Source organism: Doryrhamphus excisus, chromosome 6, assembly GCF_030265055.1.
Source record: "Doryrhamphus excisus isolate RoL2022-K1 chromosome 6, RoL_Dexc_1.0, whole genome shotgun sequence".
NCBI lineage: Eukaryota > Metazoa > Chordata > Actinopteri > Syngnathiformes > Syngnathidae > Doryrhamphus > Doryrhamphus excisus.
The window spans coordinates 12949854-12972189 of record NC_080471.1 but is presented as its reverse complement, the minus strand read 5'-3'; the positions used below and the strand labels follow the sequence as shown (position 1 = coordinate 12972189).

The 22336-nt window shown below is 40.6% G+C and overlaps 3 protein-coding genes across 3 annotated transcripts; 1 reads left to right on the top strand and 2 right to left on the bottom strand.

The window, feature by feature from the left end:
* Positions 1 to 1133: 1133 nt before the first annotated feature.
* Positions 1134 to 4072, bottom strand: LOC131131435 (zona pellucida sperm-binding protein 4-like). The gene is made up of 8 exons (XM_058076149.1): positions 2986 to 4072; positions 2574 to 2758; positions 2403 to 2500; positions 2175 to 2332; positions 1873 to 2065; positions 1598 to 1745; positions 1440 to 1515; positions 1134 to 1350 (listed from the first exon to the last, which is right to left on the bottom strand). Exons 1-8 carry the CDS (start codon positions 4070 to 4072, stop codon positions 1268 to 1270), a joined length of 2028 nt encoding a protein of 675 aa, XP_057932132.1. The 3' UTR covers positions 1134 to 1267.
* Positions 4073 to 5609: 1537 nt separating this feature from the next.
* LOC131131726 (uncharacterized) lies at positions 5610 to 20937 on the top strand. Its single transcript, XM_058076689.1, is given in 20 exon segments — positions 5610 to 5744; positions 8571 to 8744; positions 8814 to 8920; positions 8992 to 9106; positions 10045 to 10161; positions 10578 to 10639; positions 10824 to 10973; positions 11088 to 11279; positions 11368 to 11467; positions 11908 to 12049; positions 12133 to 12316; positions 12388 to 12487; positions 12573 to 12697; positions 12787 to 12818; positions 14065 to 14177; positions 14236 to 14381; positions 14451 to 14545; positions 14612 to 14690; positions 14784 to 14892; positions 15568 to 20937. Coding segments are annotated over 20 exon segments (2286 nt in total). The 5' UTR covers positions 5610 to 5674; the 3' UTR covers positions 15642 to 20937.
* Positions 16164 to 21693, bottom strand: LOC131131729 (kelch domain-containing protein 10-like). Its single transcript, XM_058076693.1, has 10 exons — positions 21453 to 21693; positions 20459 to 20551; positions 20162 to 20383; positions 19262 to 19416; positions 19037 to 19185; positions 18891 to 18975; positions 17810 to 17876; positions 17681 to 17728; positions 17468 to 17607; positions 16164 to 17393 (listed from the first exon to the last, which is right to left on the bottom strand). The coding sequence occupies exons 1-10, from the start codon at positions 21541 to 21543 to the stop codon at positions 17184 to 17186; spliced, it is 1260 nt and encodes a 419-aa protein (XP_057932676.1). The 5' UTR covers positions 21544 to 21693; the 3' UTR covers positions 16164 to 17183.
* Positions 21694 to 22336: the final 643 nt, after the last annotated feature.

The following is a 22336-nucleotide window of genomic DNA, read 5'->3' as shown; positions in this document are numbered from 1 at the left end:
TTCAATTCACATGTTGAATTGTGAACATGTGTCATGTATGAAATTGTAAACATGTGATCAAAGCATGTTTGAAATAAACTAAACCATTACCAACCTCCTTCTAACCTATTACCGCCACTTTGGTTTCAACTATTATTGTGTGCTGTAGTAAATTAGGTGACTAAAGTATATCTGTATTATATTATCAATAATAAATAATCAATAATGTTACAGGTTTTTGTGTTCATCTTATTATTATGTTTTTAATTAACAAACTCAAATGATTACTTATATCTGTGCATTAGTGTCGTTTTGAGAAAACAAACTAAAAATGTTGTTGTAATTGTACTAATATTGTTAATAATAATATTCTGCAATTGGCTGGCAACCAGTCCAGAGTACACCCTGCCTTCCGCCTGAAGTCAGCTGGGATAGGCTCCAGCATACTACTGTGACTAGTGAGGCCAAGCAGCATAGGAAATGGATGGATGGATAATATAATAATAATAATAATAATAACACTATAATATTACTGTACTCATCATTATCTGTTTTTGTCGACGTTTTGTCTGTTTGTGTCCAAAATAACTTGAATAGTTTGAACAATTGTCAGATATGGGACACGGATGTTTTTTGAGGATTTTCAGGGTGATCCAGATCAATTTCTGGAACCAGGAATTTTTTAAAGTTGCAGTGTAGTGTCTTGCCCTAACTAACATCTTGAGCATGCATCATGCTCCTCCCACTTCCCTTTGCAGTGTGCAGGTGTGCCAAAACAAAAACATCACGATATTTTCATCTTGTTATTTCAGAATTGGTAAAAAGTTACATGTTGAATACAGGAAGTAAACAAATATATTAGTAATGGAAGTGAAATGGAGAGGGGTCTTCTTACTCCTTTTTGGACATGTGGAATTGTTAAAAATAAATGAAACCATTACCCAAATAGTTCCAGTGTGAGAGAAAAACAGCATAATGCACACTTAGAAAGTAAAGAAATGATTTATTTTGGATATTGTGGTGCACTGCAGTAACAGTATGCAGCTTCCACAGTGTTTATTTCTTGAAGTCTCTTACAATGACACCTAGGAGTCTACAGTAATACAAATTTCTCTTCAAGTTACATGGCAAACCCGCACTACTTTTGTCTCCATTACAATGCTATACACAACATTTTCATTCCACGCCACTAGTAATATAATAACACATATATTCACAAATAACACAATATTCACATTCCAAATGCTTTAATGAAGATTCTCCAAATGGAATCTCTTCCTTTTCCTCTTCAGGAGGTGTTCATGACCAGAGGTCCCGAAGACACCACGACCTTTGAGCCCTTCTTCTTCTGAATAGACTTCAAATCTCTCTCTGGATACGCAAACAGGTATGTAAACGTGGTTAGAATCAAGAGTGTGCGTTCTTCAGACATTCTGAATATTGCTGGTGGAATTCCTTACTTGTCCTGAAACACATTGGCTCACAGGAATAGCCAGCAGCTACATCGCATACCGATGTGCTGCAGTGAATGTAGACCTGGAGCAAGAAAACATATGCTGTAGATAAGTTGTTTACAGAAGTTTTTTTTAGGATATTCCTATATGGATCTGTGCATTACATGTTCTTTTTGTGGCACAAGAGAGCTGGGGTCCACGAAAGTAAACATTTTAAAAATGAAGCGCCTGTAGTGACTTAGGAAGACCAAACCAGAGTCCGGACCAACTGGAACCAGGGTGGTCATGTAGCGATCATCCCTGTTTGGACATCTGGAAAAAGACAAGCAGAGGATAAAGACAAATTTGTAAACAATCGAGAATTTATGCAGCCTGGTTTAAAATAATGTAAACTTTGCTAGATTTAGAAATGTTGAAAATTTAATAGATTTTATGTTACCCATCGATGAGAATGTCCCACTGAGGCAAACTATGAGGGTTTGAACTAGTGGTGGTCCAACAGCGACCAAGAGTGAGGACAAGGTTGGGATCAGTTCTTTCCATGATGTGAACCTCCACGTACACGGGATCCCTCAAGATTTTGTTCACAGGATAGTCTCCATCCGTATAGAAAGAGCTATAGGCGACATTCTCTGTGAGGGCAGATTTATCACGTTCTCAAACAAAAGCAGGTTACCAGGAGTGTCTGTGTGTGGGAAGGGTGTGGTGGGGTGTTTGTGTAGGGTGTGCATGTGCGCATACCTTCAATGCAGCCCTTGGAAAAACATTGTCCATTGGCCAACCTGAGCTCCACACGAATGGGACCCAGAACCGCCACTGAGAGAGGATGACCTGCTGGTTGAAGTTCTACAATCATAGTCTCAACGGACATGCCTGTGTATTTACACTGGAAGAGTAAACTGAAAGAAGAAAGTGGCTTGAGGTGGATTTTTAGAAAATATTGTTTATCCACTGAAGAAAATCCCTTACTCATAGCTGCTGTCCCTGGTTATAGCACCCAGAGGCCCAACTCCCACTTCATATAAGGAAGTCATCCTGTTCTCATAGATGATGCCCCCTGCCTCCTCCTGCAAGTTGTGACAACGTGAATACCCACATGGAGTCACAGTATTGCTGTCAACTTGAAAAATAATGTCTAACCAAAATGACGGTGCCACATGCAGTCACAGGAAACTGGTAGATGACAAAGGCGGAATTGAAGTCCACATGTGTGCAGCCTTGACCATCTCCCAACATGGAAATAGTACCCAGGTCAATGTTGGGCATAGTGGCATCTCTGGCCACAACCACAATGAACTGGCCATCCTTGGTACACTGGACAGTCACTAGACCAACACAGACAAAATGAATGATTTGGGCAGGCTACTGTACAAGACACAACAGACATGAGCAAGCTAATTTGTTGGCAGATACAATGATAATGTCAACCATTTGAATTTAGTACTGCCTACTCCCTCAAATTAAGCCGGTTATGCAGGTCATTGACCGCAAATACAACAAACAACGTATTTTGAAATTGATTTGGAGAGCTATGTAGTAAAAACAAACTCACCCGATTTTCCAAAGTAGCACTGTCTGCCATCATGGCAGCAACTGATAGATTCACACATAGCAGCAGAGATACCATGACTTCCACATGGGACTCTTTGGGTGTCTGCCACGTCACAGCTCTGCATGCCGGGATCATAAGGTGAAGATTTCTGTGTTGGCGATTGTTGCATTTGCTGTCTTCTGGATTGAGGGTTGTGAGCTGACTGATCAGCAAAGCCTCGAGGAACTGCATAGTCCTTGACCGGTAGTTGAGAAGGACCATCGTATTGTGATGGGAATGAAGGGTTCTTCTGCTGTAGTGGAGAGAGTGATGGATTTCTCCGTAGTTGAAGGAATGAAGGATTCTTTGGTGGTAGAAGATATGATTCAACAGGTGGTAAGATGACTTGAGGATTCTGCTGGGACGGAAAACCAGAGCTCACAGGTGGTACACCGGATGAAGGGTTCTGCTGTGATGGAGGGCCGCCCTTAGGTGGTGGTAAGACTCCTGGAGGACGTTGCTGTACTGGAGGATGAGGGACCGTGGGTGGTAAGAACACTGGGGGCTTCTGCTCTACTGGTGACTGAGGGACTCTAGGTGGTAAGAAGCCTGGAGGCTTCTGCTGTACTGGAGGTTGAGGAACCCACGGTGGTAAGAGGGTGGAAGGCTTCTGCTGTGGATGGGGATTAGGGATGAAAGGTGGGAACATGGAGACAAGATTCTGCTGTGATGGAGGAGGTGGGAGCTTTGGGTTCATCGATGAGCCATAAGACACTCCATCAGTGTCCATCCTCGGGACATCTGGTGTCACTTGCCGCTGCAGGAGTTTTTTTGAACTTGGAGGATTGTAAGATGTCGGAGGCATTAAGAGATAATCGGACTTGCCTGGCATATCATCACCGGGAGCATATTGCCATGAAGGATTTTGAGGCGGTGGAGGCGGATTTTGACTTGGCGGATTTTGTTGGTTGTTTTTTTTGTCGACCATTGGTAGATTGTATGTATATCCAGGAGATGAATTCTGTAGCCAAGCTTCTACCTTGGTCCCAGAGAAGCAGCATAGCAGTGCGAGTGCCACAAAAGAGGTGGCACTCCAGCGTTTGGCCATGGCTTCACAAAGGTATGATCCGGAACGTTCTCAAGTTCGCCACATGTTTATATGAGTAATGTCTTAGTTATATTTGAACCAATGCCTTTAAAGCCCCTCCCCTTTTACACATAAACACCAATCAAGGACTCCCTTTTTTTGAAAATCTCTGTAAACTTCATATTTTCTGTTGGCTGCCTCATAAATTTAGTAATCTGGCCACACAGAACCACAGGTTGGTGAAAGTCATCTTGACATTTGTGTCATTCAAACATTTCAAAGGCCGTTGTGACCAGGGCTGTATTTGTCACCAAATGTTTATTTTGAACAACATGCAGCGGACCTGCCATGCTAGTTCAAGGTTTAGATGACACAGGCTGCAGAAAAAAATGGCATGTTGATCCTTTACTTGAAATCTAGATGTCAAAGATTGGCAACATTCTGCTTTTTTGAGGTTCTGCAGTGCATATCGGAATGACATTTGCAGAGTAGCCTGTACAAATGTATACATGACTTTGCAGAGGTTTGTCCATAGGTATGAATGTGAGTGTGAATGGTTGTTTGTCTATATGTGCCCTGTGATTGGCTGGCGACCAGTCCAGGGTGTACCCCGCCTCTCGCCCGAAGACAGCTGGGATAGGCTCCAGCACCCCCCGTGACCCTCGTGAGGAAAAAGCGGTAGAAAATGAATGAATGAATGAATGAATGAGCAAACGGCAAACAAACCCCTTCATGTAGCTTTGGGTTTGGCCCATCACCCTTCAGAATGGAAAAGTGCACTTTGATAATTGATTTCTTCTCCTTTGTCAGCTAGATATTGTCGGCGTTATTGTGTCCATATTTCAGCGTGGTGAACTTGGCGTTGTTTTGCTCTGATCGACCAGGTGAATCTGAAGTGTGACAGGTTATAGAAACAGCCCATTGCTAATAAAGTTTCAGTGACATCCACTTGCACTACTGATTCTGAAGGACCTGGACAGATTAGACTGACATTTCAGAAACATTCAGTTGTATATTGTACGTAATATAGGTTTTTGATTATACTTCTAAATGACAAATCTACAAACTTCTTTTCAGGGCTCACTTCCAGATGCGTAAACCTCATTATCTGAAACTTTGGCATCATTTAACCCAATAATACAACATTCTAATAACACTGATAGGTCAGAAAAGTGTAAACATCCCAATAGTATACGTTTTCTAAGCAGTGCCATACAATTTATTTACAGTATATTGATGTACAAACTTCTAATTCACTGGAAAACATTGTTCTATTGTTTTTGTCATTTATCATCTTATGTTGTTTATCAACCAGAGAGAGGCACTGTTTAATAGGAAGTGAATAAATGGTCCAATGTAGTCCTTTTGGGCGTGTGGAATTGCGAATTGTAATATGTAATACATACCAAAGTAAAACGTATGTATGTCCAAATAACATTAGACCATTAAGCCATCATATCTTCTGTTGGTTTAAAGCACATACTACTTTACAGTACAGAAGCGCTTGAGCCCTTTAAGAGCAGACTACATTTCCCACAATTCCATTGGCAAAGTGCCGCGTCAAATCCGCTAGCTTGAGTATCCTGCATCTAGTCGGTCTGCGGGTCCTCCTTGCTGTCCAAGATGTCCCACTGGTCAACGCAGAGTATACCCACGAACAGCCGGAGGAGGGGGCCATTTGAACGAACTCTGGGTGAGCCAGAAAGTAACTTAACTGGCGGGTGGCCACAACAAATCGTAGTAATATACAGTATTATACTGCACTTTCAGCAGTATATCACTGTAATACGCAACGCATGTGTAAGAGCTCGGCCAAGGCTTGGTCTAATGCTAATGTTATTTAAATCATGACACGATATAAAATAAATCTATCATTCATTTTTTTCAATGCTACCTCGAGAAAACATTTACGTCAAAACATGATATAATTGCTAATCACTTTCTAACAATCTGCGTTGGTGTTCTTAAGCCTTAGTTCCTGGTTTCGTGCTCTTATTTTGTAATATTTCCTGTTTTGATCTGTTCAGTTTTCTGCTGCTCTGACTTACGCGCACCTGGTAGCAATTATTGATTGTTATATTTAGTTCAGCCAGGTGCTTCTTCCTTTGTTGGTGCATAGAGCTTTTGACGTGCATGTGTGCTTTATGTCGGTTATTTAATGATTAATGATTATTTAATGATTCCCTTTTGCTACTTGTATTGGCATAATTAAAACAAGTTTTTACCAGCACTTGGTCCTCGCAACGCAACGCCGCCGTGCCCGTTCGTGACACCTTGTGTAGAGTAATAACTCGGAACAACTAATCTGCAATGATTTATATGTTTATTGTATGCCTGTCATTGTATTTGGTATTCTGCTTCTTACTGAGTTGTCTGTCATCTTTTACCTGGCGGGGCATTTATCTATTTTATTTGTCTATTCAGAACAATGTGTGTTTATGCATGTAGTAATACGAACAGACTAACTTTAAGGTGCCCCTTTAACAAAATGAAAGAAGAGGTGAGCTGCGTTTTGTAAACAATATATGAGTCTTGGGCCTATAATGCGTTTTCTACTTTTCTGACCTATAAATGTAGTTAGGAATGTAGTATTCTTGTGTTAAACGATGCCAAAGTTTCAGATAATGAGGTTTGCGATTTGGAAGTGAACCCTGAAAGAAGTTTGTGATGGCTCAAAAAACTCAGTTTCAAAAGGCGTGGTAAAACTCTCCCTTTGTGACATCACAGAGGGGCAAACTTCCTTATATATAAATATATATATTTTATATATTCCTTATGTATAAATACGTTAAATACGGCTTTAATGTAAGGAACATTTTGCAGTGCCCGGTAACGACGTGGAATTTCTGGTGAAAAATATATGAGAAGCACGTTTAGTTTTTAACGTAGCTCATCTTTGACGTAAATACACATTCTCCACGCCCATGAACACACTTCTATGACCGCCCTTCGAAATAAGAGAGCCATTTGCCCCATGTGTAAACAAAACACCAGTGTCATATAAATATCTTCCATATGCAGTTGGAATTGCATGGGTGACTACATCTTCCTTAATCACTAGCACAGGCATTAGTTTGTTGAAAATTTAGTCACAATGTGTGCATCTCATTAGAAAAGGTAGCCACTTTCTTACCAATAAGTGTATGTCAATATATGGCTTAAGCTTTTTAGATTTTTATGCAAGACTCTGCCAAATTTAAATTTTATATTGGCATAATCGTGATATATGCAAAGGTCCATATCGCCCATTCCTATTTTATATTATGAAATATAATAAAAATTCAGCACACTTGGAAGTAGACACTCCTGAATTAGTTGTTACAGATGCTGTAGAAATGCTAAAATGCTAAAGCTACTTAACATTGCGAGACGTCTTGAAGTGATCCTTTTTTCTTGAGAAACTCGGGACTGTACAGTCTCTACTTCTGGATCCAACACATATGGCCATATGTTAAAAGTGGACAAAAGTGGATTTTAGAAAAATAGATCACTGTTTATTATCAACTCCTATAAAGTTAGCGGCACAAACCGGAATTCTTTCCATGCACTGGGGAGTGTGACCAACCACAGCAGAGTGGCCGTGGGTAGAATACATTAAAACAGACCGTTTTGGCGGGAATCACGAAATCCAAAGAAATACAGTTGAATAGGTGCAGATTCTGGAAGAACTACAACACTTTCTGTGCAGGTTATGGTGTGTAGTTGCTCTATAGGAATCCACAATTCAATCCAAAAAATTAGCATAATAAGTCCCCTTTAATTTACAAATGCGGCTCTACATGAGGCAGTGTGGCCATTGTCTTTATGTGCTACCGAGTAGTAATGTGACCTGAAAACAGATAAATATCCAAGTTGCACAAAAACAATACTTTTTTACACATATTTGACCCTTTTGTGAGCCACTAAAATTCTGTACCAACCTGTTGGAGACTCTTGGACTAAATATTATAAAACAAAAGAAGACTGAAAGAGTCTCTTTTAATGCAGTAGTGTGGTGAAACATCACAAAACCTTCAAGTGGCTAATTTTACACTTGCACACCAGGAAGCCACAATGAGAATGAAGGAGAGGGAACCAACCCAATTATTAGTTGCAAAAGAGTGAGGCAGTCACGAGGAATGTGCAAGATTGTCTCATGAAAGCAACGTGCTTTCTTCACATAGCAAGAGCCGCATTGAATGACTAGATTATTAGATAAATGGCCAGAGGCGGCTGGTAGCCTTTTACCTAATTACAGTCATGCTTCTACAGCTAAGGGGAAGGTGAGATCTGCTCTAAATAGGGGTGTAACGGTATGTCATGATCATGTTTCAGTGCATACCTCGGTTTTACAGCCAATGTTTGCTGGTCAGGGAACACAAATCAAAACTTAAAACTGCTTATCTTTTGTGTGAAGAGTTTGAATTATTTTTTTAAATTAAACTTCAAAAACTGCAGACTGCCAGCATGTAATTCTCTAAGAAATTCAGAAAATTTTGTTCCCCAGCACAACTTATGCAATTGTCCTATCTGTCCTTAGATCACCATCCTCAGGAAGTACATGATGACCAGGCAGTGGACAGTGATGGATACCTCCATGAAGGCTCTTGCAGAGGTCCACAGCCTACCACAGCAGAGTGTTGCACTGTGTCCACACAGCAGCCCTGTGCATGTCCTGCTCTGTACACCACAAAATGCATGTCAGCGCATACATGTAAGTACTGGGCCACAAGCCACTTTTGTTCTCTTTGCAAACCATGTCAACAGCACATTACTCACTCAGGTCCAAGCCATTACATTTATGAAGATAGCTGGGACGAGATCCAAAGTATAAGAACCATCAGAGCAGAGAACGAAGTGGAAGCCAACAAGCTGGTCAACAACTACAGGGTATGATTGTCTGTGGATGAGCATCCAGAGGGGGCACTTTGTCGTTGCTTATGTGTTTTATGTGTCTTCAGTTTGGCTTCAGAAAATGGAAGAGCCATGTAACAGAGCGTCCTTTTGAAGACAGGTCAGAAGTTGTGAAAGAGCTCTACTCGGAGCTGAATGTCATCAAGCCTCATGTTGGTCCAGGTAGAGTTTGACACAGCCTTGTAAAGTTGCTGTTCTGTATAAACGTTGCTAACATGGATGGATGTCCAACATAAATTAAGATCAATTGAAGGATGCGGACGCAGACCTCACAGCTAGGAGACCAGGGTTCAATTCCACCCTCGGCCATCTCTGTGTAGAGTTTGCATGTTGTCCCTGTTGCGTGTACCCGGTTTTCTCCGGTTTCCTCCCACATTCCAAAAACATGCTAGGTTAATTGGTGACTCCAAATTGTCCATAGGTATGAATGTGAGTGTGAATGGTTGTTTGTCTATAGTATGTGCCCTGTGATTGGCTGGCGACCAATCCAGGGTGTACCCCGCCTCTCGCCCATAGACAGCTGGGATAGGCTCCAGCATCCCCCGCAACCCTTGTGAGGAAAAAGCGGTAGAAAATGAATGAATGAATGAATGAAGAATGCGGACGCAGACCTCACAACTAGGAGACCAGGGTTCAATTCCACCCTTGGCCATCTCTGTGTAGAGTTTGCATGTTCTCCCCGTGCATGCGTGGGTTTTCTCCAGGTACTCCGGTTTCCTCCCAAATTCCAAAAACATGCTAGGTTAATTGGCGACTCCAAATTGTCCATAGGTATGAATGTGAGTGTGAATGGTTGTTTGTCTATATGTGCCCTGTGATTGGCTGGCGACCAGTCCAGGGTGTACCCCACCTCTTGCCTGAAGACAGCTGGAATAGGCTCCAGCACCCTCGCGACCCTCGTGAAGAAAAGCGGTAGAAAATGAATGAATGAATGAATATGCAGTTTCCTTACTTCTAACATTCTTGAAAGAATACCTCAAATCTCAGTTGATTGTTATTGTCCACGGGAAGTTGAACCAATTAATACATAGCTTTTTCACACTGTGTCAAAATATGTTGATCTTACATAGGTCTGAAATGTTTTTTATTTGTGTTGGCAGGTCATCTCATTACATGTGGAAATGTAGTGTATGTTGTTCTTTTTGGTTGGTGGGTGTCCCTGGCGTAACTCCTGGTGGGCTTACTCATGTTCCTGACTGTCATTGGTGTACCCTATGGTAGGTGGGCTATTACTAGGGATACTCCGATGCCCCCAATTTTTATTTTTTAATTTTGGCCCCTTGGTCAGGGTACCTTTGAATTGTATGGAATGGAATGGAATGGCCTTTATTGTCATTATACAAGATGTACAACGAGATTGGAGAGCTTCTCCTTTCAGTGCAGTAGTAGTAGTAGTAGTTGTACTAATTTTTCCCCCTTATATGGCACCACGGGCCAATAGCACTCAGAAAAACAACATAGAAGATTTACACTTAAATTTACACTTCATCGATATAAGCGATATTGGCCGATTTCATTCGGTGTCCGAGTCACAGGCAACATAAAACCCTTGATTGTAGCATCCCTAGTTGTTCATCAAGGTTGATCGTCAGATATCCCGCTTGTTTATTTCTCCCTCTTTCCATCACTTAAGGAAAGCTGTGTTGGAAGTTGTCCTGTTACTTTCTTTGGCCGTTTGGCAAGTCAGTTCACAAGGTACTGCAGAGATCTTTTCTCCTTTTTTACGCTTATCAGCATCCCTCAAGGCTCCCTCTTAAGTCCCCTTTTTATTGATATCGACTTTGATATTGACTCAAATTAACTTTACCTTTTTCGGTGTTTCTTGGTTGCTGTTTGATTTGCCAATTATTGTTGTAATCATTGAGATTTCCATTGGCAGATTGAAAATAAGTTCTGTAGATGTGAGCAAATGCCTAACTGTGAATGCACCGGGGAGTGGGAGGAAGACAACTCTCCGGTTCTGCTGCCTTCACCGCCGGAGAGTCCAGTTCCAGAACCATCAGATCGGCCAGCACCCCCTCACCACTGGGTAATACTTCCTAAACCATGCCATGTACTGTATACTCACCTGTCACTTAGGAACACTTCAAGAGATTTATCAACAAATTCAATGCACATAGGAAACTATTTTTTATTTTTCCAGTGTCGTTTCTCCACTTATGTGTGGCTGCTGCTGGGGTACCCTCCTCTGGTGGTCACCCATTCGCTGGTCTGTCTCTTGTCCTGGATCTTGGTCTTTACCATCCCTGTGGCCAAGATGAATGCACGCACTCTGGGCATCATCCTACTCTTGCCTCCGGAGGATGTGTCTGTGTCCATCACCTCACAGAGGAAGGCAAGGGTGAAGTATTTTTTTTTACATGACTACACAGGCTTTCCTGCTTATTAATATTATAATTGTTATCTCTTTGTTTTGACTTTAGCATCAAGGTTATGAGAGCAGGACGCTGCTGTGCTGCTACCATGCAGCAAACTGGTTCTACTACAAATATACTGTTGATGGCATCAATGTATTTGCTGTCAGTATCCTTTTTTTATTGTGTTTGTGGAAGGACTGCATATTGAAAAATCATACAATGGGGGCATTTTGGTATTACTGTATTCATTATTATTACTGGATTTATAGAAATGGCTAAAACCATTTTAATATGCTAAGCAGGGACGTTTCGATCAGGCTTTTATGCTGCCGATACTGTCGGCTGATACCGATACCAATACCGATCACATAGTACATGTAGTGTAGATGTTTAAATGTACTACTGGCTATATATATACCATACTTTTTATACTGATATCAGCTGATACCGATCGGAGCACCCCTAATGCTAAGAGTTATATATATTTTCTTTTTAAAAACAGTCTGCCCTGACATTTTGGTCTTTGCCCATTTTTTGCTTTTGTTATTTTTTTTGTTTTGTTGCCACTCTAAAGATGATCTATTTTTACCTAACTCTTCCTCTCAGATCTCCTCCCTCTCGTAATAATTGCCATGATAATCGGCTACATTGACAGAGAAAACCGCTACACCAGTTCCGATGTCAAGTTCGCCACGGCATTAGGATCTATCATCCCACTGTCATATTACATCGGCATGGGCATCGCCAGGTGAGATCCTGGCAATTTAAGAACCTTCCATGTGTGTCAATTCTTATCAATTTATTTATTTTCCAACTTTTGGTAACCTGCAGCATCTCAGCACAGAGTAACTTTGCCGTGGGCGCAGTTGTCAATGCCACTTTCGGCTCTATCACAGAGTTGACTTTTTACATCACGGCTCTCCTCAGAGGTCACAGGGCAGCCAATCCATGCCTGCAGGAGGTGGTGAAGGCGGCGTTGACGGGCACGCTGCTTGGATGCATACTCTTCATCCCTGTAAGGCGCCGCATTTTACACATACGGTGGTAATTGTGTGATCAAAATGAGACTTTAACCTCACCTCCCAGGGCATCTGCATGATCATTGGAGGATTGAGACATCGAGAGCAAAGATTTAACAGTCGCTGCACAGGAGTAAGCTCTGCACTGCTCTTCATCTCTGTAGGAGGTGTGGAACATCTTGGACATTCAGTGGACTCACCTTTGTTTACCAAATGTGACCTCATGTGTGTGACCTCATGTGCCAACTGCAGGCGTGTTCGCCCCCACACTGTTCTCTAAGGCTTATGGTAAATTGGTGTGTGATGCGTGCACATCAGGGAACATCACGAGCAACAGCAGCGGCCCGTTCGTTTGCCACAGCTGCCATTATGATGTGGTAAGAACCCTTGGCAAGAACAATGTTGAAACACATTTACAAAGCATTATGTGTTGGTATTTATTATACTTTTATGTTTCTTTCAACAGAACAATGACACACTGTTCCACAACCATGTTGAGTAAGATATTTTAATGTGTGTATCTGGCATATTGGGAAACCTAACAATTTGTTATTACATCTAAAACCCATCAATACTCCACATGACTATGAAACCAGGTATGTTTCAGGTGTTCACTTTACTCTGCCTCTGCCAAGAACTAATCCATTAATGAGGACTACAATGTACAGAGCAGTAACATATTGGAATAAGCTTCCATTACATTTATTCATTCATTCATTTTCTACCGCTTATCCTCATAAGGGTTGCGGGGGTGCTGGAGCCTATCCCAGCTGTCTTTGGGTACACCCTGGACTGGTCGCCAGCCAATCACAGGGCACATATAGACAAACAACCATTCACACTCACATTCATACCTATGGACAATTTGGAGTCACCAGTTAACCTAGCATGTTTTTGGAATATGTGAAGAAACCGGAGTGAGAACATGCAAATTCCACACAGAGATGGCCGAGGGGTGTAATTGAACTTGGGTCTTCTAGGTGTGTGGCCTGCCCGCTAACTACTCGTCCGCCATGTAAAATGATTATAAAACAAACCGGAGTACCTGGCGAAAACCCACGCATGCACAGGGAGAACATGCAAACTCCACACAGAGATGGCCGTGGGTGGGATTGAACTCTGGTCTCCTAGCTGTGAGGTCTGTGCGCTAACCACTCGTCCACCGTGCAGCCCCCACTACATTTAACCATGATAAATAACAAAGCAAGATTCCAAATTAAATTAAGAGAAGCAGTATTTAGCAAGGAAGTCACTTTCTAGTTGGTTGATTTATTCTGAAATTCTGAGTGTGTAAATTGGAATAATTTTTGTTGTTCTGGTTCTGGTTGGCTTCAATAATTTTAAGGGTTGTATTCCATTACACCTCAGATCATTTTTGTTTTGATTTAGTTATATTTAATTGTAATGACTGTTTTTATTGTATTATGTTTGAAGTTTGAAATGTAATTTTTTTGGACCCCAGGAAGAATAGTCCACTCAGTGAGGACTAATGGGGATCTGTAATAAACAATAAATAAATAATAAAAATCAGGAAGGGGCAAACACTTTCACATCACTATATACTGTTATACAAGCTGTATACTGACGCTGTACACTTTCATTCTTGAGAACATATAAAATGTTTGCTGAAATGTGAGGGGCTTACTCATATACATACATGACATCAATCCAATTTGACAAAGATGTCAAAAAATGTTGTCACGTTGAAGAATGATTCACTAAACCTTTTTATTCTTGTTCTTAGGCCCCTCGTGTACTCTATTTCTGTCCTCCTGCCTGTCGCCTACATCATCGGGCTGATATTCACGTTGAAGACACACTCCCACATTTACGACATCCATGTTGGACAGGAACCAGGTAGGATTTGTACTCTGTGAATAAGGAGAGAGCACAATGCTGATGTGCTGCTGTCCAGTGACTGGTCACCATGGTGCAGTGGTCCACTGGTCCCGCTGGAGGTCCCTGCTCATCCTTATCATGGCCACCGTGCTCATGTCTGCTTGCGCCGATCTCACCACAGAGCACGTGCAGCCCATTCTCAACCAGCCCAACATCTCCCAGGTGGGTGGGCTCGCTCCTGGTGCTTCATCTCCTGGCCTCATTGTATTGTTTTTTTGTTTTCTTCTCTAGTATTTTATCGGGGTAACACTTCTCGCCATGGTTCCAGAGATCCCTGAGATTGTCAACGGGATACAGTTTGCACTTCAGAACAACATCAGCCTCAGGTCTTGGCATGAATACAAATCTTTCAAATGTACCTTTTAGATTGTACTTTTGGTTTTCCCTTTCAGCTTGGAGGTGGGGAGCTGTATCGCTGTGCAGGTCTGCATGCTCCAGATTCCAATCCTGGTCTTGTTTAATGCCTTCTATGTAAGACCTCCGTGCTTCTCTTTTGTCATTTGGGTCATTCATTCAGGATGCTATGGCTTTACATAATAGTTCATTGTAAATCAACTCTCCTAGGATGTGGGCTTTGTGCTCTTGTTCTGTGATCTACATTTTTGGACCAGTATCTTCAGCGTGATTTTGGTCAACTACATCTTCATGGATGGCAAGTCAGATTATTTTCAAGGTAAGCTTATCGCAACAAGAAACACATTTAATCAATAGACGGTAGATCCACGCTATTCGTGGGGATTACATTCTGAGACCACACACGCAAATGGCACAAAATTCCTGCCCATCCAATTGACATTCTTTGAATATTGGAAAAAGAGTGACTGTTACAATTACTAGATAAGATTCCAGCTCCAGAACCCTCCCTGTCTCTCTTCAATTGCCATTGTTTACTCCCTAACAAGCTAAATGTATAGAAGCGCAATCCAAGTTCTGGGGTCTGGTGAGCTGCTAAATAAGACGTTTTTCCTTTTGCTTGTTGTAATTCCAGTAACAACTGGAAGATCACATATAACTTGTTCATCCCATTGAAGTAAGTGAAGGTTGACTGGAATGCTAATGCTGCTTTAGCACAACACTGTTCCACTGTATGTGCGCTGTAAAACAAAAAACACTTTATACTTTATTACACATATTTATAATTATAAATTGTTACCAACTTGGTATATATGAGATGTGTGTTCTGTGTTCAAAAACTATCGGAAAGGAGAAAAATTTATATTTTGACCAAAAATCAGCAAATTTTGCAGGGTAGCAAATGGTGAATTGCATTTAAAAAGGTAAAAAAAAAAAAACATCAAAATATTATAATTTATTGCCTCCTTGTCCTATTGTGTCTATTTCAATGCAGGCACAGCTCTGGTAGTCGTCTATCTGATCCTATTGGCTCTCTATTACTTTGCTCCATCTCCGGCAGGCTGCTGACTGTGGGACTGGACTATTCAGGCAAAATCATTTAAAGCCACGGCACATAATAATTCAACCTTACTTAGAAAGGGAAGGAGAACAGTATCTTTTTTTAATCCCAATATTGACATTCCTGATCACCTTCCACTTGTATTGTGTTAGCATTTGTGCTAATATTACTTTTCAGTTGTGTGGTGTGTTTGTGTACAAAGTTTGCCACGCTGAAGTGATCAGGCAGTGTTTAAGACTTCTTGTTTTAGTGTTCAGCACACATTAAAAGTAACTAACACTCACACGACTGTAGCAGGGAGCCGTGGAGCCAAAGTATTCTTTACATGCAGCTTTTTTTTGTACTCAGTGTTCAACCTTGATCCTAACATGACAATATTTTAATGAAATAGATTAAAATTATTTTAGAATCTGCGCAAATGTGTTGTAAGAATAACGTATTTATACCTTCAGTGTGTCATAATGGTTATGCATGTGGTATTTAAAGAGGAAATAGTGTGTGTACAAATACAACACCTTGATACAAACATATGGAAAAAAATGTCTGGCTGAGTTTTATTGCACAGACAGGAATAAAAAAAAAAATGTACATCATCAAATGTGTGAGGAGACGTTCACGTACAATGCAGCGACATGCAGGAGAGATCATTTCACAAATATAATCATCTATCTCAAGCAAGGCCTAGTCGGAACATACCATCCCATTTAAGGAGACTTGCTGTAAAGTGTCAATGTGAAAATGGACTCTGTTTAATTACACAAGATACTGTGTGCTTTTCAAAAAATACATTTTTGCTGCTTAAAAAAAAAAAGTACAATGCCACAAAAAATATAAATAATAAAATCCTGTGTACACATTGTGGCGTTCAGACACGGAAGTGAGAAGAAAATTGGGTATGGTAAAAAAAAAAAAAACACTCAAAAAGTGTCAATTCAAAGTAAAAACAGCAGCAGCACAGTGATTAAAACAACTCAAGAAAACCTTCTGACTGGCTTCCAGCACCAAGTAAATCATTAAAATGGACACAGTTCAGGGTGGATTTACAGCATTTAAAAAAAGGCACCAATTAAAAAAATGAAGGACTGGTGTGAAGCTACACTGTATTCTTTTATAATTTATGGTGTAAAATACAGCTATAAGACGAGGCACTGGAAAAGTCACAGTGATGGCATGCAATACACCAAAACATTTAAATATCGTTGAGGGTTTGGGTTTTTTCTTGCGTCACTTACATGACTTCATGTTTTTGTTTGGTTTTTGTTTTTTGTTACTGCAACATTAAACACAAAGTCAATTTGTTCAATGCAAACGAGTCGTGAGGCCATAAAAATGGTATCATACAAGGCTGTACGGGCACACTCAGCCTGTTTTGTTTTTTTTAGATTAAAAAAAAAAACAATCCAAAAACGGCTCATCTCAGCGTGAGACACTACACAGATGTCGAACGAAAACACATTCACAAAATGAGACTAGTTCTTGAAGGCGATCTGCAAGTCCAATATCCATGCAAGGCTGACCAATCACATAACAGGCCGAGGTTTGAGCTCCACCTACTTCAGTCGCTCAATGAGTGTGTGTGTTAGTCCCATGTTGAGCAGCTGCAGCGTGGAGAGCTGTGCCAAGTGAGGCTGCATCTTCAGCAGTCTTTCCCAGGCCAGTTCCAGCAGACTGGGCACCACCAGCCACACTTTGTACAACGAGCCCGTCCTTCGATTGCCAGACATGTTGACCACGCCGCCGTGGACATACATGCACCCCGCCTAAGAGAAAAAAGAGCCAGAGAGGCCGATGGCATGTCTTCTGTGCACAGTAAAACCATATTTTATTTACTAACCGGCGTCACGGCAGCGCAGTGGAAGTAGGCAGGCTCTGGCATGATGGTGGGTAGCTTGGTCCACTGGAAAGTGCGAAGGTTGAGCTTCCATAAATCGGGCATGATCAGCTGACCGTCGTAGCCGCCACATATAAACACCTCTGGAAGGCAAGAGACGAAGACAGCAATATGAACTTCCAAACATTTCACACTGCTGGCTGAAAGAGCACTCACCATTTTGGACCTGCACACAGCTGTGGCAGCGACGGGCAGCTGGATATCCTGTCATGATGTTAAAAAAAAAAACACTATTAGTAGTAGTAATAATCTGTCAGAAATAAAAGTAAAGCATCCAACAAAAACCTAGTTTTTCATGGGGTTTGGTGACTATTTCCTCCCAGTAGTTTGTCTCCAAGTTATATGCATGAATCTGAAAAAGACAAAGCACTGAAACACTCACTGTAGTCATGCCATCCAAGTAAGAGAAGTAGAACTTCTACTTCTCTTACTTGGATGCAAAAGCTAATAAACTTCAACTGGAATATAATTTACATATAAATACAAATACTGTCTGCAGTTGAATACATTTTAAGCACCTCATCCAAAATGTATAGTGTAGATCAGGGGTCTCAAACACGCGGCCACTAGTTTGAGGCCCCCGCCTTGATATGAAAGTTTAATGTTAGTGCGGCCCGCGCAATTTTGATATGGATGCTGTATGGTATCATGTACCCAGAAAAAAATATTACGTTTGATTAATGTTCATGTTAAAGGTTAAATAACTGTTAATAGTTATCCTCCCTATCTGTGTGGAAGTGGTACGTTTTTGGCTATTTAAGTTTAAAGGAAATGACTTGAAGGCTACTGTTCAGGTCGCTAGCTCTCTAGTTTGTGAGTTAGCATGTGTCTCAAGAGCCTGCAGTTGCGCAATATGTTGTAAATTAAAAAAAAGTATAAATGTGACTATAGTCGTGTTTTGTCTACAGAGCTCTAATAATGCTTTGTTAATTTTAATCTGAAAAAAATAATTGGTCTACCCACCAACTATATGTGGTTTCTTAAGTTTTTATTATTTGCCGTTTTATTATTATTATATTTATTTATTACAGATTGATTTTCTTTATTCTTGATTTGTTTATGTATTTTTCATCTTAATTTGTGCAGAAAAATAAAAAATAAGATATTTGAGAAAAGTGGAATGTTTTATCAGAGCTTTTATTGTAGAAAATCGGAACCAAAGCACTGAAAAAGTTTGTATATTTTTCTGTTTTTAATAAATGCGTTTTTTTTTTTTTTTTTTTAAAACCTGATGCGGCCCAGCCTTGCCCAGACCCTAGCTCCAGTGGCCCCCAGGTAAATTGAGTTTGAGACCCCTGGTGTAGATCGAGTCTACAATCTTTACAACATTTTGATACATGCATTACATCACAACTGGATCTCTTACCTTGTCCAAGCGATATGATGACCAGGAAGTCCCGCCTCCTAATATGTATATCCGCTTTCCATCATGAGCGAGTTCATGTCTGTACCTGTGGGATGACATCATTCTCAGTACTTTTATGTGTTGTTTTTACAATTATTCAGCCCGACCTCTCCTCAGGGAGATCTGTGGGGGCATTGTTGGGCTTGAGGTGGATCCATTCTTTGGTTGTGAGGTCCAGCCTGTGCAGGTCGGTACTGTAAAGGTAACCTGTTGTCCCTCCAAAAACATACAGGTAGCCATTTAGGATGACCATTGCCTGCAGTAGGACAAGAGCATGTGAGTTTGGAGCCATCTACTAAAAAAAAGCAGACATAAGAGAGCAGATTAGCTACCTGGCCGTAGATCTTGTTGGGCTTCGTCCCTCGGTAGGGGAGCAGGTTCCATTGTTTGTACTGAACGTTGCAAACGTGGACGTCGTTGCCGTTGTTTTCACCGAAAGGAATCCCAGTGCCGCCAAACACGAGCAGGTTGTTGCCATGGAATACAGCTGAGATGGAATGGTGTCATTTATGCATCATTAAACAAAGCTCGTTCATATTTGACATCCATTTTAATATTAATTCAAATAGTGGCAAATGTGTACTTAACTGCAGTATCTGTGTATCTGGTATTTATTTGAAGAAAAACAGCGTGACACGAAACGATTGCTGCTCCCGTGTTACACTTATACTTATTTTTGGTTCCTGTCAATACGAGTGCAGTTTAAAGCAGAAGTAATTGTTCCATGTACGCGTTTTTCCAGGGAACACAACACCTAAAGCTGACAACTGTGAAAGTGTGCATGTGCCGCATACGTATAAGACTGTATGTTGTGTATTCCATTTGTTTATTATTTGTTTATCAGTCGCGTACCCCTTTAGATATTTGACCTGAAGCCATGTACCTGTGACTTCTGCATTAGGCTTTTCATCTTAATTAACTTGAAATATTGAACATAATTAATTGCTTAATTGATTTTATAGTAATTCCGGGTCAAAAATGTTATTTTGCATGGTCACATTTGCATAAAGTTTGACATGAGCACTGATGAATAGATAATCATCCTTGTTATTTTTTATTCCAGTTTGACTTTGGCATCCTTTCGTATGAATTGCTTGAATTTGAGATGCCGTTTTTGTCCACTAATGATAGCTGTATACCTATTTTATTCATAAAATAATATAAATTATTTATAAGAATATATTTTTTTATGTTTTCAGAAAACTATTTTTAACGCTTGTATTGGTGCCCACCAGACATGGAAGCGAGTTCTGTAGGAATGTAACCCTCCGTCTGAACGCGGTGCCAGGTTGCTGTGGCAAAATGAAACCTCCAAAGTTCCCTGAAGAGTGGGTAGTCTTCATTTTCCGCCCCACCCGCCTCCTCAAAGTCCGGGTTGTAGCCTCCAAACACATAAAGGTTGGTGCTGTCCGCCACACAGCGGTGTCCACTGCGAGCTGAGGGCACACACGGCCCTGAGAGAGAGAAAATGTGTCATTTCCTTTGTTTGTTTGTTTTTTTTAACGCACCCATCATGCAAAACCACTTACCTTCTCTTAGAAACCTGTTAGGAATGCGCAGGTTGGGGGATGCCTGAGAAAAGATGCGCCTCGCCTGGAGCCAGCGTGCCCGCTTTTTGAAACCTGCAAGATGGACACAGTTAAGTACGTTCACTGACCAAAACATTAGGTACACTTGAACCATCTAAAAACAATAGTATATCAATGCGAAACGTTTCCATATTGATCCGATACCTTATGAATACAGAGTCAGTATCACTGATACCAGTCATTTTTACTTGGCCAGTTTTGGGAGTTTTGCCTTTAAGTTTGTTGATCATGATTATCAGAATAAAACACAACAGATTTTTAAATAATTGTATCAACACAATAATTTGTGAACAATACAACAATACACACTATTATTAAATTATCATACAAAATGGCACATATTGAACATAGGAAGTTATATTTTTAATTTTACTGATTATTGAGATGTAGGATTAAATAAGATATGCTTCTTTCTATTAATTTTCAGACATTTTGAATTATCCAACTGAAATATACTTATATATACACCTTGTATGCAAGTTTGAAATAAAATGAACTATTATTATAAGACAATGTAACAATATCAAAAACATAATATAAATATTTTTCCTTTATATCTATTTGGATCAATACCACCCACCCCCACGATCAACACATGCCCTCACAAATAGCAACTTTTGATTGACTCAGCTAATTTGTTTGAAATAATTAAAAAAAACAGTTTGAAATGGAGTTGTTGCACTGAGAGTGAATGTATTCCCTTTGTACGGCACAGCAGTGTAAATAGTAGCAACAACAGTGCTGTTAGCTTTCCAAGCAACATTAGCTAGCGTCGACTTGCATGCATGGTGTCGATGGCTGCTCCTCACATAACACAGACACGTTAATGTACAATAAAAGCACACATTTTGCACGTAGACGGCCTTAACAGAGGCTACATTTAAACATATGCGGATTCTGAACGCTTACTGTCCAAGCAGTTTTGTTTACAGACCTGAATCTCGACTGGAGGGCCACCATGATAGTTTCTCAAACTTATTAAGCTGACTGGATGTTTCGTCGTGTAGTGTAAATGTCGACGACATTTTGAACGAGGCAGTACAGGGAGGCTTCACGTCCAATTCCGATTCAATTATACTTCGTGGCACATTAGAAGGAAAGGCATAATTTAACTAGCAACACAGCTGACTCGTCCTGCTGCTGCTGTTGTTGCTGCCACTGGCGCACCACGGTCAGCTGACATATCCTGACCAATCAGGATGCGAGTCACTTGGTCTCGCATTCACGAGTGGCACGTCGTTGTGTACTGTTAAAAAAAGGCTGCCATTGTCAACGAAACAGCAAACAAATCTCACCACATTAGTGCGTTTGAACTGCACTAACATGCACATACACAGTCCACCTTTCCTGCACATTATTGGTGACTGCTTTGCTCACATGTAGTAAATTGGAATTTGAAGCTCAAATGGACACACAAAAGTCTCTGTCATAATAGTGATCTTGTGCATCAAGATTGCATCAAGACCACTCTTTTGTCTTTGTTTCAAAAACACTTAAAACACTTGACATTAGCTTGCATAAAGTTAATGTTTAACTGCAAGGCCATGCTGTAGTTGGAAACTAGAACCGGACTTATCACAAGTTTAAGCAAGAAAGGCCATGTGCAAGGAACATATCCTCAAGCTTTATATCTGGCAAAACATATAACAAATGTGGGTCGCTTAAAGGAAAATTTAATTTTTGGAATTTTGCCCATCATCCACAGATATGAACACATATTTATTTCTCTTTTCTGTGTGTTTTAAAGATATAAAAACAGCTAAAAAGACAAAGATAAAATACATACTTATTCCACCAATAAAGCCTCATGAAATAAAC